This window comes from Strigops habroptila, chromosome 12 (genome assembly GCF_004027225.2).
Source record: "Strigops habroptila isolate Jane chromosome 12, bStrHab1.2.pri, whole genome shotgun sequence".
Classification (NCBI taxonomy): Eukaryota; Metazoa; Chordata; class Aves; order Psittaciformes; family Psittacidae; genus Strigops; species Strigops habroptila.
The window spans coordinates 5,583,758-5,610,546 of NC_044288.2; the positions used below are offsets into that span (position 1 = coordinate 5,583,758).

At 48.2% G+C, this 26,789-nt stretch overlaps 1 protein-coding gene across 1 annotated transcript in view; it reads left to right on the forward strand.

The window, feature by feature from the left end:
• Positions 1-24,872, forward strand: part of GRIK3 (glutamate ionotropic receptor kainate type subunit 3) — a 104,480-nt gene extending 79,608 nt beyond the window's left edge. The window contains exons 10-16 of the mRNA XM_030504639.1: positions 958-1,161; positions 8,766-8,989; positions 13,887-14,005; positions 16,497-16,714; positions 23,031-23,253; positions 23,488-23,738; positions 24,580-24,872. Coding sequence (XP_030360499.1) covers positions 958-1,161; positions 8,766-8,989; positions 13,887-14,005; positions 16,497-16,714; positions 23,031-23,253; positions 23,488-23,738; positions 24,580-24,774 — 1,434 coding nt within the window. The 3' untranslated portion in view covers positions 24,775-24,872. The remainder of the gene's footprint in view (positions 1-957; positions 1,162-8,765; positions 8,990-13,886; positions 14,006-16,496; positions 16,715-23,030; positions 23,254-23,487; positions 23,739-24,579) is intronic.
• Positions 24,873-26,789: the final 1,917 nt, after the last annotated feature.

Consider the following 26,789-nt stretch of genomic DNA (forward strand, 5'->3'; position numbering starts at 1 on the left):
AAGTACAGGAGCTGTGTGTGCCAACCTGAACTCTACAGGCGGGATGTTATCGGGTTTGCTCTATAATGCTGCAAATCGAGCTCCATGTGCTCTGTTGTCCTCCCCTGCCCTGCTTTGAGACACCTTGAGTTGGAGCCGTGTGTTAGCTGCTGTTGGTATCTCATCCTCGCCTTGCCTTCCAGCTTTTGCCTGCTGCCTACCATCTTCTGCCATTTCCATCTGTCCTCTACACGTTTCCTCCCTCGGGCTCCCCAGCGTCCCTCGTCCTTGGTGACTGCCCAAGCCTGATCTTCACCAAAGGGCTGTGCAGTTTGCTCTTTGCTAACTTCGCCTCTGCTAAAGAGGCAGAGATCCATAGGGCAAAGCTGGCTGGAAAGCACTTTATTAGTTATTTTTCGCTTGTGCTGGTGGCTTGGCACTGCTGGGATTAAAGACACCCCCCAGCGTTCCCATGGCAGCTCTAACTGGACCAGAAACTTTCTCTGGGTAGCAATAGGGGCCCATATCCCATCAGCAAAGAGGAAAATGAGCTGAACTGGGGAACATTTTGGGCTGGTCACCAGCCATGCACTGCTCCCTCACCTTGTATTTAACCCACCAGCCTCTTTCTTGCTGCAGCTACAGCAAACAACAGGCACTGCAGTGCACGTCGGCTGCATTTCTGCTGTGTGGAATTTGGGGTTGAGTTTGTCCTGCCCCTTCTCTTGGTTCTCTACACTCTTCATTTCCAGAGCATGAAATGGTTATTTTTCTCCCTGAAATCCTACTAAATGGAAAACGGTTGGCTGCTCAGAAGAGACAAAATTAAATGTTGTGGGGTAACCAAGGTTGATAATCAGCACTGTGCAAAGTTAATCTATTCCCAATATGTCCCAGTGCCAGCCCTGCCTGCGGAGCCTGTGCCTTGTGGGACCACAGCTCACCCTTAACGGGGACTTTTTGCCTTTCCATGTGCAGGAAGAGCCCTTCGTCATGTTCCGTAAGTCCGACACGGCCCTGTTTGGGAACGACCGCTTTGAGGGCTACTGCATCGACCTCCTGAAGGAGCTGGCCATCATCCTGGGCTTCACCTACGAGATCCGGCTGGTGGAGGACGGGAAATACGGGGCACAGGATGAGAAGGGGCAGTGGAACGGCATGATCAAGGAGCTCATCGACCACGTGAGTGAGGCCCGGCTGTGGTGCGGGCAGGGGGGCTGCTGAGGGGTGGCTGTGCCTGGGATGTCCCTGAGCTTTCTGCCCGGAGCAGGAGCAATGTGTACCTGCTGTCACCCCCCCGAGGATGCTGCTGCTCTACCCTGACAGACACAGGCCAGGGCACAACACCGAGGGGGCTCAGGGCCTCCAGGTACATCCCATACCAGCTCAGCTGGATCCAGATGATGTACCCAGACTGCAAGTGCAGGTGTGCAGGGCACAGTTTCATATATCTATTTTTTTCTATAAAGGCAGCTTATTTTCTACAAATTTCTGGGGCATGGAGCTCCTCCTCCAACAGAGCAGCTGTGCTCCTCCCAAAAGGAAAAGCCCATTCTAAAGCCACTTCTCAAAGCCCATTAAGCACTAGTGAAACTGTTGTGGCGGCTTTACTCTCACCGACACCAAAAAGTCACCTAGTCTGAAACCTCGACTCGCAGCCAGAGGCTGCTCAGTTTTCTAATTACATCTGTTGCCTCCGGCACATCCTGTGATCCCAGAAGCCCTGTTAGGGAGGTGAGGAAAGCTGGTGTCTTTATGAATCTCTGATTCCCAGAAAAGGTCTCTGGAAGAAAAGATCAGGACATAATTAACTGATGATCTTTGCAGCACAGGCAGCCATGTAAGCAGTCCTAGAGCTGTAAGACAGTGCTCTTCTCCTGATCTCCTGCTCAAGTGGTGCAGCCCTTGGACCTCCTCTCAAGTTCCTGCTTCCATGTTGAAAACACTGCCTAAAGCAGAAAAGAGACAAAACCAATCCCATGTACGCAGCAGCTGTGATGCTCCCCCAGTTCATGTGAGAAGAATGTATTTGCTGGGTGAGTCCCAGCAGTGAAGGAGCTTTGCTGGGAGCAGGTACCAGAGCAGTGTCCGGTGGTGAGGCTGCGGAGCTGTGGCTCTGGGATCCAGGTTGTGTTTCCAGACTTGGCTCGTCTGCCCTAAATGACATTGGACAAGTTGCTTCTGTGCAACGCTTCCTCCATCTGTAAAATGCAGATGATGATGATTATGTCCCTTGTGGGACAAAGTGATGCTTAATCAGTTTGTGAAGAGCGCCGCCGTCCTTCACTGGCTCACCCTGAGGAGCAGTGAGGGCATGCAAGGACAACCCTTGGGGAGAAGGACACTGCGTCTCACGGAGGAATATGCCACAGGCTGTGCAAACCTGCCTTTGTGTTTCTCCTTCCAGAAAACTCTATGCAGCTCAAAATATACCCTTAAGAGTCTCTTACACAACAGCCTGGCTAAGTTAGACAAGTGACAGCGTCCCGGCAGAAGACACTGGTACTGTGTCACTGCAAGTGCTGTGTGTGACATGGAGCTGAGCAGAGGCAGAGCACAGGCAGCACTCCTGGGCAGTGTTCTCCAGGACGTGGCTCCTGTACTCGCTGCCTTTGCAGGGTCTGTGGCGCTCACTGCAGCCATTTGTACAGCAGGGCTCTGAAGAAGTAATAGCTCCAAAGAAGGAAATAAGATCTAGCGAATAGAAGCCAGACCATCATTTAGTCCAAACCATGTCACTTCCAATGTCCTGAAAGATGTTGTAGGGCTCTCAGGAGGCTTCCAGCCATTCCCAAAGCAGCAGTCAGCTAAAAGAGACTGACTGAGAAGAAGGTGTGAGGAACAACCTCATTAAGGAACATGAAACTCATGGTCAACCTGCAGTGAAGTATTTCTTGGTTAACTATTCAAAAAGCAGATTAACATACAGCATCAGGAAAAGACCAAGTCCCCTCTTCTTGCAAGTTCTACTGTAGCAGCAGGTTTGAACTCTGCTTTCTAACAGGTGAATGCCTTGGAGTGATTTATAACCACTGCCCAAACCCCGTATGAAGCCATTATTTTCTTTATCTGCATGTCATTGCTTTTTATAGCAGTGTTTATGCAAAGCATTAAAAAGTGAAACTGCAACCAGATGGGGCCCTTCCTCAGCAGCAAAGCATCTTCAGTTTGTGTGGAGAAAGCAACAACTGATTGGCACTTTGCAATGGCAAAGTTCAAACTTATTTCACACCTAGTAGGAAAAGTGTTGAAGACGGCATTCAAACAAAGTTGTAGTGATGAAAACAGGGCTGCCCTCACTGTGAGTTTGATATCTGGGCTGGCTTGCCTCCAGATTCAGTGTCTCCTCCTCATGAAAGAATCAGGATCATTCAGGTGGGAGCATAAAGCAGGGAGGATTTTGTGAGCTCCAAACAGCCAGGCCAGGATTAACTCTAGGCACAAAGTCTGTGCATTGGTGAAGACCTAACTCAGGTCTGAGGCTTGAGCCCTCAGGACTGCTGAGATGCACCAGCTCTGGTGGGCTGAGCTGATGTGCAGACTTGGTTGAATGTCCTCTGCATAGGAGAGGGTGCTCCTGAGGGGAATTAAGAGGCTGAAATGGTGATTGTTATCCCTGGAAGGTCCGAGAGCTGTGGGAGATGCTGTGTACCAGGAATAGCCCCAGCCAAGGCTGAAATTCAAAGAGGAGCTGGGTGATGGTGCAATCACAGCACATGTGATGGAGGATGGGCTGTTTACTCAGTGAGCTCTCATGGCTTGTTTTGGAGTCACACATCACTCTGCTTCCCCTCTCCTCTCTGATCCAGACATGCCTGGCCACAGGCAGGAATGCCTTGGGCGAAGATCCTTTGTAAAATTGCTTTGTTTCTAGTCTGGCCTTAAGCATAAACAGGAAAAGCAACAGCAGTCAGAGCAGCTCACAGCATGACCCTATCTGCCAGGTCGCCAGTATCAGATCCGGAGAAGGCAGGCTCATGCAGTTACGTGCAGAAGCCCTGTTTCGCTGCCTTTCATCTGCTGCTGGGCTTCATCACAAAAAAATTCCTGTTTTGAGGTAGTTCAGTCCATTCCCTGGAGAACCAGACTCTGTCCTCACAGCAGTTCCTTGTTTATTGTCACTCTCCCTGGTCACTCCCACAGAGAAGCCTCAATCAGATGAACCATGAAAGCTGAACTCTCACAACACTGGCATCTGGTGGGGCACACAGGTGACACAGAGAAGCTCCTGTGCCACACATCCATAACAGACAGGGAACCTGGCAGCTGTCAGTTCTCCTTTCATCCATAGTGAGCTGCTATTGATGTTTATTCGTAGAAATTATCATTGATACAAGCAGAACTACACTGTGCACAGTGGCCCATCCATTCTGATTTATAAATCCTATCTGTCTGGCAAAACAACACCTGCAAATCTCCCCTGTTGTCTGTGGGCAGAATCCCATAAAACCAGCAGAATGAGCCATTCTGGACATTTTGCACAAACTTGTTCACAAATAAAACTTGTCTTGTGCTGAGACAGTGCATATCAAATTCCCATTCAGTCTGAAACTTCATGTGGGAATAAAAAAGGTATGAAAAATAACAGGGTTTCTAATGGAAATCCCTGCCAGTGGTAACTAGAGAGAAGATGTAATATCCGTCCTTAGGGAGGGTTTATGACAGCTGATTTAACACTTTCACAATAAGTGGGCATTTATTGACATTAAATTCTGGCAGAAATATGTATTGCATCACATTGCCACATTGCCATTAATGTTCCTGCACTGGTGGATGTTTATTTCAAGTGTGGTGAACTGGGGGTTCATTTGGAAGCCGCTGGGCCAGGAATAGGGGAAAAAGAATTTCGCTGGGTGAAGTGTTCTTCACCCCTGGTTTAGACGCTGCAGGAACTCAGTGGTAGGGAGGAGATGGAAATAAACCAAAGTAGGTGGATTCATATTGATCACATTCAGTGATCCAGGTGATCACTGGTTGGGTGCCCCAAGTTCTCTGCTTGCCTCTTCAGGTGGCTCTGGACCTGCCTTTCCCTCCCCATGGCTTGTTCACCTGCCAGTAATTCATAGGACAGGGCTTGTCTCTGAAAATAGGACTGTTCTCCCTGGGATCCTGCAGCTTTTGGCATCCCTTAGGTACAATTAATGGCAGTTCCTTCTCTGAAGAACTTCCTAAAAGAAAAAATTACAAGAGGTCTTCAAGGTCCTCATTTCTCCCCTTCAGCTTAGAGCTCGGTTTTCCCTGTGACATCTGTTCTTAATTCAGCACTGATATTAAATACATTCATTGACAGAAATGATGTCTAAATTAGGACTGAAACTGTAAGAGCAGCCATTAAGAGCTGGAGTCAGACCATTAACACTGACCCCCGGATGCTGCTGGGCACGACCCTGCTCTCCTCGAGCATCACTTCTCACACTGAGTGTTTTCCTGTCCGTGGCCAGCAAGAAGGGAGGGATGTGGGCACGGGGCACTCGTCAGAGTGCTCTGATGCCTGCAAGTGAGAGCAGCCTCCTCATGTCATTCCCCAGTGCTCCAGGATCTGTGCCCATGGGTGCCCAGGTGAGGGCTCCACTGCAAGGAGAGGTGTAGAAAGATGCCAGCACACAGCAGACCTGTGGGGGTGCTGGAGCATGGCACAGCACCTGAGCAAAAGGGGCAGAGATGGGCCCTGAGGCAGGGCAGTGACACAGCCCCAGTGCTGGCATTGGATGACAGTGTCGCTGCTGCCAGCCAGACACCTGAATAACAATTAAATAAGTAAAATATGCACTATTTCTGTCTCTCAGGCAACACACACGTAATTAGTGTATGTAAATACCTAACTCAGATTGGCAAAAATAGCGCAGAGGCAGTTTCTTGTCTGGAAGCAATATTTATCTTGGTGCTTATGCTGTCTGGGGGCTCTGGTGGGACTGGCCATCACACGCAGCTTTCCTCTGGTGGAGGTTGGATCCTGCAGGATTCCTTGCAGGACCGTGGCTGTGCAGGAGCTGCTCTGACCCATTCTTGTGATAACTGAGAACTCGAAGATAAGACTTAGCATTTCCTGACAAAAGCCACATCTCTGTGCAGACAATATGATCCTCCATCCACTGAATGCCCGGTGAACTCGCATCAGTTCCACTGAAGTGAAAATGCAGTAACCCTGGGTGAATAAGGAGATCCAAACCCTTCAAGGTGTCTTAGAGAAGTGTCTGCATTTGCTGTGTAGCTGCCTTGGCAAAATTCATCTTTCTGGCCTCAATTCAGCAGAACACTTAAGAACACACGTAAGGCTTGGAAGGTGTGCAAGCTCCAGTAAAACAGAAGCATGCGCTTAAGTGGTTTTGCTGGACAAGGGCCTTTAAGCCACTGGCACTTGCTATAATTTCTCATTTTTACTGAAACCCATCTTCCTGTGCACGAGCATAAAAGCTGGGGCTGAGTGAAGGAACCAGTCAGGGCTTGGTAATTGACTTCCCAGTTTGTAATGTCAGAGCACGACAAATGAAAGCTTCACCCTTGGTGGGGTTTGATTTAGATCCTCTCAGTCAGCAAACCCTTAATTAGAGGCCACCTTCAGAAAAAATCTGCATTGATAAAAGGGTATCGAAGTGCAGCCCTGCACTGCCTGTAATAGCTCAGGAGACCACACCAGCCCGGGCTCCCTAGTACATGCTTCCTTCTGATGGGGTGTGACATTTACTGCCAAGGACACAGGGCTGTGATCAAATCACAGGAGCTGCTGAAATGACAGAGTAAAATTTGATTTCTGCACTAAAAGCACTTTTGATCCTTGGGCATCCATGCAGATTCTCCTCTCTCTATTCTCTGTGCTAAAGCATAAACTCCTGGCTGTTAGTTAGCTTGCTATAGCACTCTGACAAATGTGGCTTGGGAGCTCTCAGCCAGGCAGCTGCTCGCGAGCACTGACCACGGAACTGCTCATTTGTTTCCTCCTTCAGAAAAATCCATAGCCAAATCCTTCAGTATCTCCTTCAGTTTTCCCTGTTGAGCCAGGACACCCACACAGGAGTGATGGAGGAGCTAAAATCCTGTGCTTCTTTTGCCATTTCTGCCTTGTGACACGTGTGCTATAACGTAGGGAGAGCAGCCAAGGTACAAACCATCAGGCATCTGCTGGCACCCAGGATAAGGGCTCTGCATCCCACCTCCAGCCTGTCCACTGGAAACCCCACCATCCTGCAGAGTCCATCAGTGTCACCACAGCCACAGCTGGCACAAAAGGGCTCGTTGAGAAAATACTGTTTCCATTTTCTCTAAGTTTTGGCAAAGGGCAGTCATTGAAGCAGTCATTTTTTGTACCAAGCTGATTTAAAAATGTGTTACCATCGGGAAAGTAAGAGGGAAGGGAACCAACCAGGGCTCAGCTGAAGAACCATGTTGCAAAATACACATCACTTTTACCCTGGTGACAGAATTCCTGAAACTCTTCCGTTCAGGACCTTTAAAGCCACATTCTTTGGAGAGGAGACCATTTTCCTGCACACACACACACACGTCTGTAATGGATAAAAGCTCATGGAGAAACTTCTTACAGAAAAAAGCCCAGATTCCTGTATTTCTAAATATTGCACTGACTTTCATCACAGATTTGCCAGGTTAAATGAGACCATTCCCGACCTCCCTCCACAACTCAGGCCACAGGTCTTCACTGATTTCTACAGTGAACCCATAGTTTCTATTGGAGTAAAGCATGTTCTAGCAAGACAGCTAATATTGATTTAAAGTTTGCAGGTAATGACAAATCCACGGTAGCTCTTGGTAATTATCACTCATGGGTAATTGAGAATGTTAATTTTCAGAACGAGCTGTTAGATAAATCTTGCATGGGAATGGCAGGCAATGGGTGCTGCTCAACTTCAGCATCATTTATGTGCCTGCATTTCCCTGGAAGTAAAGATCCTGAAAGAGGTTTGCAAACCCCGAGCAAGGCAGCTGCCACTGAAGCAGCCTTGGGTGTATTTAGTTAAGATATTTTTCAAGAACCTGGGTGAATGTTTAGTGAGAGGAATGAACGCAGCTCTGTACAACAGAGAGGTTGTACGTGTCCTAGCACTGCATCTAGCATAGGAATTGTAAAACAACAGACAGAAACACAAGCCAGACAAGAAGTCAGGCTGCAAAACATGCTCAGCTGAAACTCCTCGTGCAGCTCAGACACTTCCAGCACGACAAGCTGTGAAATCCACCACTGATAAGCAAAGCATCTCGTCGGTGGGGCTGCAGCCGTAGGGACGGAAGGCAGACGGAAGGGGAACAGTGTGAGGTTTCCTCCCTCCCACCCCACGCCACAGCTTCCTCAGAACCAGCCTTTCCGGTTGTATCATGATGTCGACTGAGAGGAAAGAAATTGAAGCTTTTACCTCATGCTGCCACGATATTACTCCCTGCAAGTGCATTCTGGAGTGGCCTCCCTCTGTGACTCTCTCCTCTTGCAGCAATGTTGAAAGGAAAGTCAGCAAAACCAGATCATCTCTGCAAACAGTAGGATGTGCATGCAACAAACTGCTGTAAAGAGTTGTGTGGCAAGAAGCAAGCACAGTGAGGACCACAGATGTCTTATACCATTGCAAAACACAGTTCTTCTAACCATTTTAGAAGAGCCCATCAAAATGAGCTCATTGCATCTGGGCAAAAGCTGCGGCGACTGTAATGTCTCTCTGCTGTCTGTGCTGTATTTCACTGGCTACCACCAGCAAAGCATCTATACATTGAGAGTCATGGAGCAGAATTAGCAAGCAGTTCCTAATGCCTTCCTCCTCTCTCCCTCTTGTTGCACACAGAAAGCTGACCTGGCCGTTGCTCCCCTCACCATCACCCACGTTCGGGAGAAGGCAATAGACTTCTCCAAGCCCTTCATGACTCTGGGGGTCAGCATCTTGTACCGCAAGCCCAACGGGACCAACCCCAGCGTGTTCTCCTTTCTCAACCCCCTGTCTCCTGACATCTGGATGTACATCCTCCTCGCCTACCTGGGGGTCAGCTGTGTGCTGTTTGTCATTGCCAGGTAAGAGGACACTGGTGCCACCAAACCCGGCTGCAACCACACCACATCTACTGCCGTGCCACAAACCGCCCTCCCCGTGCTCAGATCCCTTTTGCTGCCTGGTGTGTTAAATCTGTGTTGTTAATGAAATGCTTTTTGGTCCGTCACCCAAAGCAGGCTATGCTCTGGGTCAGGGATGCTCCCCAGTGCTAGACTCCCCTGCCCTGTGCTCTTTGGAACCTGTATCTCAGGTGGTTGTAGAGGTGATGCAAGCTCTGTGGTGACAATCAAAGATGAGCTATCCACAGGGGAAATTTGTTTCCTTCTTTGCTAGCAAGAGCCTGCTTTCTACCCTTTGTGCTGCTTTACCAGACTAAATGCTTGTGTTTGTTTGCTTTATTAACATAAGCCTCTCTCGCTGTACCAGGGCAGGCAGCTCCACACATTTAGCAGACTTCTGCTAGAAAAGAATTTTAAATGCACGTTTGTTTATGATTTTAGAAATGTTGTTGCCTCTCCATTTCATTAGCACCTCCCTGGTATAATGGAGGGTAATTTTCCTGTTCTCCATCATTCCCATTCGTGCTCCTGTCAGGTCACTTATCACCCAGCCTCCACACTGGGTGCTGCACCATGTCCAGCTCCTGCCCGTAAACCCTCCACCAGCAAAGCTCCCACAAATCCTTCCCTGTATCAAAAGAATGGAGAACCCGTTGCTACACATCAGACAATGTGCCTGTTTACAAAATTAATACGCATCTAATTAGCATGTTTAAACCCCCTATATTTAAAGGAAGAATTAGCATAGATTTGCATGTGTTATTAATTTCACAGAGCCTTTGATGAGACGCACAGACCAGGGCTGCTCCCAAGAGCTGATTCCACCTTTTCAAACCAGAACAAAACACTCGCCTCCCTGGCCATGCACAGCCCTCGCTGGGTGTGCAAATATCTTGCTTAAATACTGTGCCCGGGGAAGGTTCGTAAGCACAACCTGCATTTGGACACTGGCTTCTCCTTTCTTCCAGTTCAAGTTATGCCAGCAATGCCTTCAGAGCCCTCCCTGCTCACCCCACACCTTGGACTGGGCACTCCGGGCAGACCCCGAGGGGCTGCTGTGAGGAACTTTCCTCAGAGCATTCCTCCAAACTGGCTTCTATCTAATCCAGTGACGTAACATAGTCAAAAAGATTAAATGGAAACTACAGTAACCAGAATCCATTAACCCTCGTGTTAAAACAAATCTGCAATTTTCAACATCCCTCAGGTCTACAGCAGCATTTAGAGATGATTTCACTGTGTAATATCCTAATTACATATAACAGCAGTTGTTGAAGTAAACTCGGCTCAGCAGAAAGCATTAGTGCTCCAAAGCATCTGGGATGGCAAAGCAGGTACATCGCCTGACCCCTCCTCTGCAGAGTGCAGAGCTGGAGAGATTGCACTTCGCTCTTAGACACCTGAACCGAGCAGGGCAGAGTGTAGGAGGGTGTCTGTGGGGAGCACCCCACCATGGGAGATGGACGAGGTGCAATGCTCAGGACTTCATCCCTGTGAGGGTGCTGAGGCGCTGGCACAGGGTGCCCAGAGAAGCTGTGGCTGCCCCATCCCTGGCAGTGTTCAAGGCCAGGTTGGACACAGGGGCTTGGAGCAACCTGCTCTAGTGGAAGGTGCCCCTGCCCATGGCAGGGGGTTGGAACTGGAGGAGCTTTAAGGTCCTTTCCAATACAAACCAGTTTGTGATTCTGTGATTTTACAAGAGGACAAAAGTCATGTTGCCATTACCGCATCTCTCCAGCTTCCCACCAGCTCTGCCTCACAGACAGCCCCAGCCGGATGCAGGTAGTGCCAGGGCCACACAAATGTGGCTCAGTTTGGCTATCAGCTCTGTCCTGCCCCAGCTGAAGACCCTGGGAAGACACCGGGGGCCTCCAGCGAGGCAGGATGAGGTGCTCAGCAGTTGCTTTGTGTCAGAGAAAGAACCAGATGCTCTCAGCAGGAAAAGATCCTCATCTGGGAGAATGAACCAGAGATAATTATGGAAAGGGAAAATATTGCCATGACTGATAGAACTCCTTCACTTTCTGTCTCTGTTAGCCATGCAGAACACAGCTAGATGGGCTCTGCTGCCATAATGCCTTTGGCTTTAATGCCCTAAAGTATTAGACTGCTTGTGCGGCTTGGAGTGACAATTCAAATACAATTCTACCTTTATGAGCTTATTTTTCCCAACCCATACGATGGCCAAATCCAGCTAGAATTGTCCCATTTTGAAAGCATGTTAAATGGGCAAATTGTATCTGCACATAAAATTCATTGCAGTAAATACTGAGGAAAGGTTGAAGGAAACGAAAACACCTTCTAGACATCACCTTGTACATAATGAGAAATCTCGATGCTGTGTTCAGAGAGCAGCCTCAGGCCCCCAAGCATCCAACCAGGTCCCAGCCTGATGTGGCTGGTGTTGAGGGATAAAAACCTGAAGAACTGCAGTTTAGTCTCTTGTTTTGTTCTGAAATGACCTGAAACAAACCTCATAATCCCCCTATATCATAGCGGTTATGATGTAATACAACAGGTTTTTCCCTATCAGGCTATTTTTTGGCTGAAATTGAACCTAAAAGATATTGCCATTACAGGGTTTTGTCACGTTTTGCTCCTGACATTGCTTCTGTCTTCCTCTTCTTTCAAAGAACACCAAGTGTTCGGTGTAATTAAGGTTCTGCAAGAATGATCTTTTAACACATGGAGATGGAAAGCAAGAGATTTCATGGGGAAAATAGTTACTGCATTCAGAAGTAATGGAAACAGTATCTGCTTTTGACCCCGGCAAGGCCTCTAAAATCCAATTCTCAAAAGAAAACCACAATCAAAATAGCAAAGCCTTAATTCAGAGATGCGAGTCTCCTGAACTAGGCACCAGAGCCCTCTGCTGATGCTATAATCATAGGTCAATGCCACTTAAAACAACTTAGGGACTATTTAGAGGCCGGCAAAGGATGTATTTGATCCATTTCCCCTTTTAATCAGTCTTCCTTAGTTATTGATGGAGCCTCTGCTCCTCACCCCCCAGCCCCCAAAGAGCCATCAGTGCTTGCAGTGTATAAGGCTTCATGTGGGTAATTTGTCTGGTGACTGGTGGCAAGCGGACTGTGGAGTGGCTGATGTGAATTGTCACCAGCCTCAGACTGACACAGCCTCCAAAGTGCAGCTGATCACCTCCGGGGGCCCAGCGGGGCAGGAGCCTGAATATTCATCCGTAAGAAATTTCTCTGGAGATGCAATTTAGACTCAAAAGTATTTTGTGTCAGATCTTTTAAAACCTCTTTGGAACGCTCCCGTTTCCCTGCCAAAAGGCCAAGAAGAGACAAGAGAATAATCCTAGTTTTTGATGAACTATTTCTCAGCCCCTGTTCCACACCTGAGGAAGAGGGGAGCACATGGTGAATCCTGAGCAGCCCCCATTTATTATGGCTCCAGCTGTATGGGGTCAATGAGCCCCGCTCGTTCCTTCCTTCATTACCTCTCTGCTTCCACTAATGGCTCCACTCACTTTCAAGCACTGAAGGCTCTGTCACTGCTTTGCAGTTTTCTGACTGTTCCTCTATAATTTGAGCAGCACCAGTAGGTTTTCACTCACAGACCTTGAAGTTCTTCCCTGTGTCATCTTGTCAGGCTCATTTGATCTCACCAATTCCTGCTCCGTTTCATATTCTATCATTGGCAGCCCAAGAAAGTTTTCATCTAATTCTTGAACTCTGGTTTTATTCAACAGAAAGGGCTTAGGTGCCATCGTTTATACACCTCTTGCATAAATTTAGGGCAAGTTTCAAGGAATAGGCAGCATGTAAAGCCAGGTCTGAGCTCAGCCTGATTCTTGGTTTCCTTTCTGATTTTCTCTTATTGAAAAACCAGAGGGATGTGAGCAGTCAGATGAATGAGCAGGATTTTTGGGGTGCAGCCTGAGCAAGACCTTGGTTCTGCACTCTGGAAGCTCAGAGCAGGCAGTGGTCCCTGCTGCAAAAAGGCACAATAAGAGATGAGGAGAAGAGAGGTTGTTAAACTGTATCTTGCACGTGGAAAATAGAAGCAAAAAGTGAGACATAAGTACTTAGGATAAGCTTTTTTAAACCAAAAGAAGTCGTAGCATGATAAAATCACAGAATCCCAGGCTGGTTTGTGTTGGAAGGGACCTTAAAGCCCATCCAGTTCCAACCCCTGCCACGGGCAGGGGCACCTTCCACTAGAGCAGGTTGCTCCAAGCCCCTGTGTCCAACCTGGCCTTGAACACTGCCAGGGATGGGGCAGCCACAGCTTCTCTGGGCACCCTGTGCCAGCGCCTCAGCACCCTCACAGGGATGAAGTCCTGTGTGTTGCATCTCGTCCATCTCCCATGGTGGGGTGTTCCTGCACTCTGTCCTGCTCGGTTCAGGTGCATGGGGATGGCAGCTCCAAATCCAGCCAACTGTCTGACTGAGGGCACCGTGAAACTGACCCACAAGACTTCTCCTTGGGCAGCAGAACATCTGGCAAAGAATCAGAGAGAGAAGTATCTAATACAGACTGTGGGCTGGGCTTTGAGCAAGGGCTGTTGTGAAGCTGCAGGGATTTCAGGAGGAAGCAGAGATGATAATTAATGCCTGGTTCTAAAGCAATTACACCAATTATGTTTTTAATTTAATCTCTGCAAAATTTGGGACTCTTAGAAAATGTAAATAAACATCTCTGAAAACATTGATGTCTCTCCTGTTGCGCTTCCTCCCCAGATCCTGGCTAAGAGAGCTATGCACAAAGAAGGGGTCAGCAGGCCCCCCACAGCAGCACAACATGTATTAAAGCTCTTTTTTTCCCGTTCCTTTAGGGTCTTGTCATGCCACATCCCGACTAACAAGCTCTCGCTTTCCATGTGCCGCCGTAGGTTCAGCCCATACGAGTGGTACGATGCTCATCCCTGCAACCCGGGATCAGACATTGTGGAGAACAACTTCACCCTATTGAACAGCTTCTGGTTTGGGATGGGAGCGCTCATGCAGCAGGGTAAGGTCTGCTCACAGACCCACAGGCAGTGGGTGAGGTGTGGGAGAGGGGAGGCAGCTCTCCTCCAGCACCTCCTGGTCCCCACTATGCAGGACACGCTCAGTGCCTGCTGCTCCTGATGCACCGCAGCACCGAAGGGACCTGCTCCCCGGAGAGGTCCTGGGGCCGAGGCCAGCAAAGGGCTGATGAGGCAATAATCTCCTGGAGATCCAGCTGTGATCTGCACTTCAGCAGCTCCTGGTGACTGCGTTTGTTATCAGTCCCTCCCTTTGAACTTCACCTCCATGCAGACACCACTGCACTGTGCCTGCAATAGGGATGGAGGAACAGAGGGGGATGCCTGCCAGGGCTGAGCCCTGTCTGGAGCACCCCAGGACACGGTCCAGGGGCTTTATGCCAAGAAAACCATCTGTTTTTTCCTGTGTCAGAACAAGCCGGAGCTTTTCAGTCTTTATTTTTGGCACCTGCCTCTATTTGTACGTTCACCTCCTGTGGGCCAGAGCCCCATCCCGCCAGCTTAGGCACATCACCAACCCCATGAGCTGCAGGTGGCTGCTGGCACCCCTGTGCCATCACACAGCAATCATCACCATTAATGAAGCATGTACACTCTGACAGGTGCCATCTGGAAGCTCCATGATGGAGCAGTGGCGTGTTCACACATGTGCTGCTGCTGGGGTGCACAGAGGAGCACCCATGGGCCGTGCCCTGAGGAAGAGCACTGCCTTCATCATCTCCCTCAGCTGCTTAATTCACCAAACTCAGCAGCATCCCACAGATTCTGTAAATTCCTATTCCCGATAATTCAATTTGTTTAATGTCAGGATCTTTGTCCTGGCTTGCTCTGCTTTAAATCAACTTCTACAGAAGACAGGGCATCTTGCCCTCTGGTCTGTCTCTGTTTTTATCCTCATCTGGTCATTCTGAACATTGTGAAATGGCCTGAAAGCCCCTCCAGAACAGGGCAGAAGCTGCTGGGGCAGAGAGGCTGGTGAGAAGCTCCACTGGGCAGCTCAGTCCGGCAGCCACCACGTGTGAGGCAGAACGCTTTCTATGTTACTGGTGTACCCATCAACACTGACAGGGACCTTAGAAATGGGATATGGATAGGATTACATTCATATCTGTGGATGGAACAGAGCAAATGGAATACATAGAGATGGAATGAACAGAGTAAATCAGTTAGGAAGACAGCAGAGGGGGAACTTGTGAGCAGCTCTGAAAGAAGGAATGAAATTCAGCTGTAATCTAATTGCAGAAAATCCAGGAATAGAAATAAGTGGAAAATGTCAAACAATTGTCACACTTTAATTTACCATGTATCAGTAGTTATTCCCACAAAGCAAAAGAACCCCAGCACTGGCTTGGTGGCATGTGCAGTGCTGCTGCTCTGTGCTCCTCCTGCTGCCGCAGCGGGTAATAGAGATTCTTGCCAGCTCTCACTGCCCTGATGGCCAGTGACAGTTCCCAGCAAGACGGTTTAGCAGGATGAATCACCTTCTTATCAGCAGCTGATAAATGAAAAGAGCTGAATTCCTTTTAACTCTGCTCTGCGTCTAAGAAGAAAAAGATTTCAAAGCTGGACTGATGTCGCACCGCTAGATGCATCAAAGGGCAGGAGATGGAATGGGAAAGAAGCAGGATCTTGAGAAGAACCGAAACAGGATCTTGAGAAGAACCAAATCAGTCCTCAGTATCCAAGGCTCCTCTGCTTCCTGGTGCCTCCTTGCTGCACCAGGAGAAAAGCCACACTCCATGCTGTGCTTTGATGCCTCACTACTCAAAATGGCTTTGCAAAGCCCACTCTTTGTTGCAAATTCCAGGCTGGATATATCCTCTGAACACAGTCATTTCAAACCCAAAGCTCTTTCCTGGCTTTAAAAGGTGTCTTGGGCAATTACAAAAATAGCACAACCCATTTAGTCCTTCATGTCTGCTCAGTAAAAGTCATTCCAGACCAGTTACACCTTTTACGCTGTAGCATCTCCTGCTTCCCCACTTCTAACCAGTATTCAAAGTACTGGACCCTGATAGTTCCTTTCTCCTGTTTGATTTTTTTTAAAACCTTATGTATTTGAACAGGCTCCCTGGAGTGAGGCTTTGAAGAGGAATCCATAGAAAAGCAAAGCCCTTTTTAAATGGCAGAACAAAACACTCATAAAAGTTCATAAATCGCTTGCTATTCAAATCTCATCCAAGCAGCCTGGTTAATTACTTCACTTGGAATGTTGCCTGTACATTGGGCACTGCACGAGGTCAGCAGCGAAGGGAAAGGGGTTCTGCACAAACCCCATTGATTCCATTGCATGCAACATGTCAGGATCATTTGCCTCAAAACCAGTTGGCTTCAATTGCATAGCTGGTTCTGACAGTGAAACCTAATTCTTTCTATACACAGATCTATGTATATAATGTTTATATGTATATATAAAATGGGTTCTTTCTCTCTGTTTCCTCTTTCCTCCTTCTCCTTTCCCCTCTCCCACCCCAGGCTCGGAGCTGATGCCCAAAGCACTGTCTACACGGATCATTGGTGGCATATGGTGGTTCTTCACCCTAATTATCATCTCGTCCTACACGGCCAACCTTGCTGCCTTCCTGACAGTGGAGAGGATGGAGTCCCCCATCGACTCGGCAGATGACTTGGCAAAGCAGACAAAAATAGAGTACGGAGCAGTGAAGGATGGAGCTACCATGACCTTCTTCAAGGTGAGACCAGGCAGATGCAACACTCCCAGACCAATGGGAGTGAGAACAAAGAACCAAAGACAAAAAGCCTCCTAAGCCACCACTGCTTCTCCTTGCAGCAGGTTGCTTCGGTCCTGCATCCTTGTCAGGACTTTGATAGTTTAGCTCACCGAAGTTCCACAGAGCCCTTGAGGCTGCCCCAACCAGACTCCAGGGACAGAGGAGAGAGCAAATGAAACCTAAAGCTGGGCAGATGTTGCAGTGTACCCTCCCCGACCAGTATTTCTTATAGCTGAAATATCTTTCTTGTCCTTCAGGTACTCACATTAATGTAGTCAAGTTTTATTAACCTCTGAAACCCAGTGCAAGGTAACACCACTAATGCATCAGAACCAAATCACGTTAATTTCTTCTCTTTAAAGGGTAATTAATTTCAGAAATTAGCCAACACTGCAGAGGAGGGTGCTAAGAACACTCATATTTCACTATTGCCTCCAAAATGGAAAGAAACCCAGAGACATAAAAAGACTTTCAAAACCACAGCTGGCCTGTAAAAACACTTCAGGAAAAAGAGAGAGAATAAAGGAATAGAAATGAGGGTGATTAATCTAAGGGATGATCACGCTGGCTTGGGGGAGAATTTAAATGCATGATGAACTCAAAAAGCTGTGTGCTGAGGCAAGGTTTGGAGTGGGGGTCCCATGGGAGCACGGGCAGACCTGGGCTGGCTGCAGCACCCATGGATGCCAACGCTCTCCCTGGGGGCTGTGGCAGCAAGGCAAGAGGGGCACTGGCAGAGCAGAGCCTGTGGTGCAGGAATGGGGCTGACCCCCCCGCTCACCCTAATGCAGAAGGAAATATATGGGCCAAAGCATGACAAACAGTTCAGGCTTTAAAAAGCAGGTTTTGCCTGGAATAGTGCAGTGATTTGAATAGGCCCAGTGTAAGGCAGCGAGACGGGGCCATCAGCAGTTTAATTGCCAAGACTCGTTAAAGGAAATCCATGTGCTGAATTTTAATAACCAGAAACAGCAGCGTTCTTCTGCAGCTTCTCTTGGTTAAGGAGCCACTGTTCTTCCTGAACCTCCACTTTGAGAGGCAGCAATGCAGTTTGATAAACATGGAGGATTTGATTTGGTTTGATCCGTAATTCATCCTGGGAAATGACAACGTGGCACTGAATAGCTGGTTGCTGCAGGACGCTTTGCTTTCTGCAGTGGAGCTGGTGCATGCGGCTTTGTCTTTGGCATGGTCAGGTGCATTGTGTTCCTTCCAAAAGCAATAGAAACCTACAGCAGTTCTCAGGAAAGACAGGCTTTTACTGATGTGTTTTAGCTGCTCTTTCCAATAAGAGTTTTATATGGGAATAAAAGGAAACAGCCTTTTTTAGAAATCATCAAGGATGTAGTATATTTATTGCTTCGTATCATTATCCATCAGAATCATTCCTCAGGCTTCTAATGGGCATCTGGCAGGGTTTATTGGTGCAGTGTGTTTTCGTTTTCCTCTTTTATTACCCTTGTTGTTTGGAGGTGAATTCTCAGGGATGTCCGTTCTGAGAAGCATTTCAATTAGTGGAGCAGTGAGAGCATCATGAAGGATGTTCACTGGTCCCCATGCACAGAGGGATACGGGAGAGCCCAAATTCCTCCCGCCCCTCAACAAGGTCTTTGCCAAATGACTGGGCAAATCCCCAGTGGCTGCATTAAGGCTGCTCTGCCAGTTCCACCTTCATGGGGTCATCTTCAAACAGCACAAAGCTCCAAGGGACAGAGCAATGAGCACCCCAGTGTCTGCTGAGGATCTGCATCCCCTCGGAGGGGTGGGATTGAAGGAGTGGCGATCAAGGCTTCACATCACCTTCCTCTGCTCTGCTAAAAAGGGGGTTACCAGCTCAAGAGAGCCCCACAGCTCTCTCTTGAAAAGCTCCTGGAGATCTGGAGGTCCAGCACTCCCTCAGTTTGCTGAACAGACTCCCTGCTGCTACAAGAGGCTGATGGCAGCATTCTAACTGAGATCTCACCTCTTTTGTGGATTATGCACTAAGACTTCTCCCAGATTGCTGCCTTGTTCCTTGTGGGGCTGTTCTGCAAAGTAGTCCCCCTCACATTACGAAGTCACTCCTCTGCTTCTCCACGTTAAAGAAGCTGTAAACTACATACACGGGTCCCTCCCAAGCCACATCCCCTTCATCTGTGCCTGCGGCTCTGCCCATCACTGTTCTCAGCCACATTCCACCTGGGCCTGCAGCCCCCCTGGCAAATGGAGGTCTGACAAAGCAGGACGTGGAGCTGCAGAAAGAGAGCACCATCCTGGAGCTGGTCCTGGGGAGCAACAGGAAATAGGAAGAAGACAACAAATGCTTTGCACGCTTTTCCCTGAGCTGGTTCCGAAGTGCTCACCAACCGTAGCGGCAGATTTTGGTGTCCTGAAAAGAACCTCAAAGAAGCTATTTATTCTATTTATTCCCTGGCAATGCAGATTGAGTTACAGGAATAAACCCAGATCAATTAATTTAGGAAGAGCATAAAGTGTTCATTATAAATCAACCAGAAATCCATCCCATCTTGCAGTGGGTGCTGGCTCTCTGAACAAATGCTGGGTTTAATGTTAAGTGTGGAGTACAGGTGTGGAAGTGTGAGTGTGTGCATACATATATATTCACTTGTACAGAAATGTTAAATCCTCAAGAGTAAGTATCTTCAGTTGCTGAAAATCAATTTATTTTTTCATACAGGCTGGAATTGAAAATCTTAAGCCTGAAAGTTACTTTCTTGCCAATTTTGCTGATAAAAAAGCATATATGTCTTGGCAAGATGCCTTGTAGTGGCTCCTCTAAACTATTCCATTAATTTATTTGGGTGACTGGTCTTGAAGCACTGGTTATTAAAGGCAGCTTCTGAGCTGTGACTCTAAAGAATGAATTCAGAGGCGCTCTCAGTGTCATTGCTATTACTGCATTGAGAGGGGCTGGTACTCAGCTTTTCATACGCGCATCTCATATAGCACTAACACGGGGGTTTATTCAGATGCAGAGGACAGGGGACCAGATCCTTATGTTGCTTATCCCGTCCAACACGAGGAGAAGCTCCACTCCCATGAATTGGTGGATGAGGTGAAAGCGGGAGACACGACTCCCTGGAGTGAACCATGGCTGCCTTGATCAGCAGCATTAAACTACCACCTTTATTAGCAACAATCTCCATCATTCCATACAAAGGCCTGTAGTGACAGGACAAGGGGAAAGGCTTTAACCTGCCAGCGGGGAGATTGAGATGAGCTCTTAGGAAGAAGTTCTTCTTCTTAAGATGCAAAATCAGAAGTCAGCAAAATGGAGCGTGCACACACACAAAGGAGTCCAGCAAAACAGACACAATTTATGTGCATTCTTTATGGATTATTAAATTACTGCTAAGATGGTTTTGCTTATTCCTATGGCACATTCTCAGGTGATGTCATGCAAATTCCCATAAATAAGTGACCACTTCTGCAGTCTGGCTGAAGTATTCCAGGAGGAGGAAGGGGAGGAAAGAACGTTTCCCCTAATAGGAAAATGCACAGTGGCTGAGGTAGGCGGGAGCGGGAGCACCCGACGCTCCTCACTGCGGTTTCTCAGCAGTTCTTGACTGGTAACAGCTCTGAGATTGACTGACAATTGCTGCTGGATTGGACTTGAACAAATAGCTCAGTCTATCAACTTGCTGGTGCTGTGCTGAGAATTACAGCGGGGGCATTTTCACTTGGAAAAGAAGTGTTCTTATCTCGTGTTAGCAAAGGGAAAGGAACTAATAGGAAATAAATTCCCAGTGAGGAAGTGGCAGGTTTTAGACTACGGGGACAACCTGAGGTTGCCTTGACTGGAGCCGTGTGTTGAGCTGCTCTGCCTGTTCCAGGGGCCTGACCTGCCCCCTCCTGAAGGAGCCACCACCGCCTTATCTTTGGGAAGATGAGGTTGTTGCAACCAGCAGCGCTTCGCTGCTGGGATGCTCTGAAGGGCTCAGCCCTGTGTTGGCAGGCCTCTGTTGCAACAGGCATTAGCAAGCAGCACAGGCAGCTCTGGCCCTGGCGTGCTCCAGCCAGAGAAGGTGCTCACCCCACCATGGGTGCCCCCATCCCCTGGCACTCCTCCTGGCTCCTCCTGCAACTTCAAAACACGATTAAGTCCTTTCAGCTGGTCAAAAGCAGTGACTTAAGAAGAGAAGAGAAAAGTGGTTTTTCTCTTCCAGGGAGCGCTGTCTGATGTAATTTAAGTTGCCTGAAGAGCTACAATGCCTCATGCAAGTCCTATTAGCTTCACTAAATGCAGCCTATTGATTTTTTGCCAGTTTATTTTGCTCTATGCTTTAAACTGGAGAACACTGATGTTGTTTAAGAGCTCTGTGTCAACACCCAAGGAGCATTAAATGCAGGAAGAGCAGGAGAGAAAGGGAGAGCCAGTGAACCCAGAGGCCTTTGATGTGAACTATATAAATGTTAAACAAGTCTTATCAGCAAGCTGAGTGTGCTATTCATTTCAATTACCCATTGTAATGCACAGATATTTAATAATCCTTTTGGAGGCTACATTTCTTGCTGCTCTTTGAGGTTTGATAGATGCCACAAATCTACCTTACAGGCACTGGTCCAGCTTTTCAAGTGAGGGAGATTATCCTGCCTCTTGAATGAAGTTTGCTCTAGCACATCCACTCCTGCACATTCATCAAGTGGATTATAACATAAGCTTTAGCTGAGAAGAAATGAGTCCCTGGATATTTCAGTCAGGAGCCCACAGGGTTAAAGACAGAGGAACAGCCTTTGTCACTGCGCTACTGAAGCAGCTTTGGGGTGTGAAGCTTTTGTTTAACTTAAAGAAGCTGAATAAAAGGAGGTGGACAGGCAAAGCATTTGAAATAGAAAGCATTACAAGGGACTCTTTTCTTATCTAATTTGCCCTTATTTATAGTGTTTTGTCAGAAGAACCTGTGCTGGCACATTTTGGGTGATACTGCAAAAACGAGGGGGAGACATGATAGCAGCAGTTGGGATGGGCTGGGGCTCCATCTCCTGCTTTCTTATGGAAGGACAGAGACCTAAAAGGAGATAAAGCTTCTGCCATAGTGACTCCTCTGCAGCTGCAGGTCAGCAGTTACCCTTATTCAAGGCAAAGCACAAAGACTTATCAGCCCCTCCAACTTATCAGCCAGCTTCAGGCTCTTGCTCAGCAGTGTTGGGGAGGAGGAGGAGGAGGTTTTGGCCGACTAAGCTGCCTCTTATAAAATAAGAAGGCAAGAAAAGATGTAGGAAAACCAAGAAATTAGGCAGAAAAGAAGAATGGCACATAAAGGAGCAGGCAGCAGCATGAACACAAGCCTCAACATCCCAGTGTTTTTCCAGAGCTCAACTGAATGCATGGAGCTAGCGTGATGAGCCCATGGGAACACAGGGACCACCAAAGGGGGTCCTTCAAGAGAGAGCTGCTGGACCTTCCCGGGGACTCTTTCTAGTCTGAAGCCAGTCATGTCTTTTGTGACAACCTACTCAGGGACAGTTCAGGAGGTGGTCATAGGTAAGTGGTATATTTCAAATATTATGGGAAGACATAAAATAACCACGTTTCTTCTCACCCAACATATTTTGTAGAAGAAGAAAACAACATTCACATGAACATGAAGCTTGAAAACATATTCCTCCTTTTTTACCAGAATGCCTGCTGATAGTGAAAGAATATCCCTGTTTATTTTTAGCCTTAAGACAATCTTCTTGAATACTTCTACGCCTCTGTTTATGTGGATATGTTAAATTTGTTTGGCAGCTGCACATATCTCAGAGGAGACATGTTTCCTTGCAATGCTTGAGGAAAGACAAAAATATAATAGAGCGTGTGCAAAAGAGAAAAATATGCCCTCTGAAGTGTTCCCTGTCTCCCCTCATTGTGCAGAAACAGGATAAACAAAATCCTGGTTACGAAACTAATACATTTAAAGAGATGTGCTGATAGCCTGTCACACTAGCAAGTTCTGAGGGCATCGAGGCAGGGTCTTCTGCACCTCACTGAAGTGAATGAGGAGTTCAGTTCCAGCTTCAGGATAAGGGCTCGGGAGCAGGGCTGCTTTGTGCTGAGTGTCTGCACAATGGGCAGAGTGCTGGACCTTTGCCTCTTGTTATAGCAACACGAAGCCAAACAATGCTGGGCATGAAAGCAGAGAGATAGTTAAGAAAAGGTCAAACTAGTCCTAGCTCCACTGTGCAATTTGTTCTCAAACTGGTATTTGTTATTATTATTTCCTGAAAAGCTACCAGGTTTCAGCAAATGGAAGATTAATTCTTATTTTGGGGATTGGGGGTGTCATTTTTCCAGAAATCCAAAATTTCCACATTTGAAAAAATGTGGGCTTTCATGAGCAGCAAACCCACAGCACTTGTCAAAAACAACGAGGAAGGAATCCAGAGAACCCTCACGGCGGATTATGCTCTGCTCATGGAGTCAACCACCATCGAGTACATCACCCAGAGGAACTGCAATCTCACTCAGATCGGGGGGCTCATCGACTCCAAAGGCTACGGCATTGGGACTCCCATGGGTAAGTGACAGCGGTGGGGTTCTGTGGGTACCCAGGGGGGTCTCACTGCCACGAATACAACGGTTGTGGCTAAGAAAATCCACTCCAAACAGCAAATTCCCAAACACCAACACTTACACTGGCTGCCAGCTGAAGAGAGGTCTGAACAGCCCTGCTTAACGCAGACCCATTCCCTACTTTGCGTGATTTTTGTCCTACTTTCCCTCTGTGTGTAATGGTGCTTCCCCTCCCCAGGGTCGCCGTACAGGGACAAGATCACCATTGCCATCCTCCAGCTCCAGGAGGAGGACAAGCTCCACATAATGAAGGAGAAGTGGTGGCGGGGGAACGGCTGCCCTGAGGATGAGAACAAGGAGGCCAGTGCCCTGGGCATCCAGAACATCGGTGGGATTTTCATCGTGCTGGCAGCAGGATTGGTGCTGTCTGTCTTCGTGGCCATGGTGGAGTTCATCTACAAGCTGCGCAAAACAGCGGAGCGAGAGCAGGTACTGGTTTCCTCCGTTTCCCTGCACCACCGTTAGCTGCAGTAACTACACTAGTCAACATCTGTAGGGTCATTCTGAGCAAGCCGACACAGAAGTCATGAAAACACAGACAGGATTCCCTGGGAGGGACCTTCCTGAGCTGTTATGTCCACTCGCCACTGTCCCATGCAATCGTGTTGCAAATTCCAAGTGTAACGTATACAGTGCATGAAGTCTCCATCTCTTCTCCCCCCTCCTGTTCAAAGAGCCTCAAGGAACTGGTCAGGGTCCACCAGGAAGCCTCATACTATTTTATCAACTTTTCACAACACTTATACAGCCAGCCCATCCCACCCACAGTGGCTGATTAGTGCTGGTGAAACGGGAGAACTGCTTTTATGGGTTTCCCTCTTCCTTGCATGTCACGGTACAGTAAGTGGAAAAGTGCATTTGTGTGCATGAGCAGAAATCAAAGCAAGCTGGCCACGTGATGGACTAGATAGATGAAGGAAAACTGCCCACTAGCAAGCCCAGCAGGATTCGACAGCCATCTGATTCCCAGCACATAAATCTACCAGACCCCCAGCAGGGATCACACGCATTCCCGGCGCTCCAGCAGTCGCCCACAGCTCTGCCTTTTTGCAGGATTTAGTGTGTCAAAGGCACAGTTCTTGCCAAAAGAGACAGGGGTCAACCTGTCTGACATCACTGAAGTCCCACTAAGCACAGCTGATGCCTTACATGCAGCCTAAACCTCGTGTTTGGCCTCTGCAGAGCCCAGTTTCAAATCCTCCTGCTCCCGGCGGGATTAGCAGAACACTGTGCCAGGAATAACGGTGCTTTTTGTCCCTGCTCTCCCCAGCGTTCCTTCTGCAGCGCCATGGCCGATGAGATCCGGCTGTCCCTCACGTGCCAGCGGCGGGTCAAACACAAGCCTCAGCCACCCGTCATGGTGAAGACGGATGCCGTGATCAACATGCACACGTTCAATGACCGACGGCTGCCAGGGAAGGACAACATGACCTGCAACACTGGACTGACACCTGTGTTTCCCTAGGGAATGGGAATGGGGGGGTGGGAGGGAAGGCAGTGCGGCAGACAAGGCTGGATGCGCTCTAAGTGGGGAAGAAAGGATTAAAAACAAAACAAGAAAAACCCAGAAAATTCAATTAAAAAGCCTGGTTTGGTTCATTTCAAGAACAAGGCCTTCACCACACAGCTGCATCTGTCACCAGATAGAAGCAAGAACTTCAAAGTACGGACTGGAACGTGGGTCTTGGGGCTTTTTGGGTTTGGTTTTGTTCTTTTTTGTTCTTTTTTTTTCCATGCTTAGATGCTCCAGGCCTCATGGAGTCCAACCACGCCACCACCCACCACCCCGGAGTCTGATGTTTACATACTGCAAACACACGGAGGCGAAACAGAACTGAGCCAAACTGCCCCTCAGTGGGTAAGGAGGAGCCCCAGCAAGGCTTCTTTAGCATGGCAATAAAAGAAACACTTTGTTAGGTGCAGCGTAAGCAGCCGTCTGTGCGAGCATCTATTCCACACTGTCATACAGCACATTTAGGATATGTTGGCCAGGAAAGGGAAAGGTATCTGGAAAGCACCGTGATGGTCAAGGCTGTGCCTTCTCTCGAAGCAGCTCATGATGGTGGCCCTTTGCCTCAGGGCTGAGCACCTGCATGCGGAGTCCACATGGGGATGTGGTGAGAGAAGGCAACACACACATTCATCACTAGATCCAAGGGAGCTGACTGCAAAGGGGTGAGTAAGCCTGAATAGAGCCGAACCCCTGGCCAGGGACGGGACAGCACAGCGTGCACAGGAGCTTCTGCCATCTCCAAGTGACACCAGCCACATACCCCGCACCCAGCGTGACACCATGATCGCCAGGTCCTCAGCTCCTTCACTCTTCCCACAAAGCTCATTCCCTCCTGCAAAGAAGCAACAGGAAGCAGCCAAGTCCACAGGCTTCAGCAGCAGGAGGAGCAGAGCTGTCTCCAAGAGCCGAATGTTACCAATTTCACTCAGACTAGGAGAGGACTCTATGTCTGGTTGAGGACTAAATGCTCTCCACTGCAGGAGAGACCTGAAAGACCAAGTCTCAGGCTGCAGGGCCAGGGCTGGCCTGGGACAAGCAGCACTGTGTGAGCCAAACCCGATCCCTTCTGGCTGTGCCCAGTGAGCCGCAGCCCCACAGGCAGCATCTCCGCGTGATTTAAGCAAACACACACTAAAATGCTTTGAAGAAATCTTCCAGGAACTGTGTTCTTAACCCGGGAGGCTGGTCCTGCAGCTGAATTCAGTCACAACTACCAAAGACCCCTCTGCTGACCTAAAGTAATGCTCGAGTAACTTCACTCAGCTCCGTCCCTGTATGGGGAACCAGCGGGGCACTCTGAGGATGCGTTTGCAAATTGAAAGAGAAATGGCTTTGCCTGTCGTCACCCAAAACATCACACAGAGTATTGCAAAGGTGCTTAAAAGCTCTGATTTAAACACTGGTATTGAAGAAAACAGAAACCTCCCCACCTAAACCCTGGGTTGGAGGGCAGAAAGGGCAGCGATGGAGCAGCCCGTGCCTGAGCTCTGCATCCCAAACCTTTGCCCTCGGAGCCGTGAGCTCTGAGGTGCCGCAGCCACTGCAGGGAACAGCAGCTGAAGTGACCCACTTTGCCCTCCCCTACCTGCGAGGCTTGTCTGGAAAGTTCATCCTCGCCCAAAGGAACAAACCTGTTTGTAGCTGATTTCAGACTGTTTTTCCCCACCTGTTTCTGTTTGAGGCTGTTAGAAGATTATCTGTGGAGCTGAGTAGAATTAGCTTAAGAGGAGATAGCTGTACCCCCGCCCCACCGCAGAGCAGCATTTGTCCTTATTTTGCTCTTTCTGTTATGAAAAGCAGCAGCATAGTGACCCAAAACAAAAAAAGGTAATTTGTCATATTTTGACTTAAGTGAAGATATGCAAAGAACTTATGTTAATTTTCACCTTTTCATGAAAACCATGAAAAATTAAGGTTGAAAGCTGCTAACTCAATGGGCATCATAATCTTAATAGTTTGCTGACCAG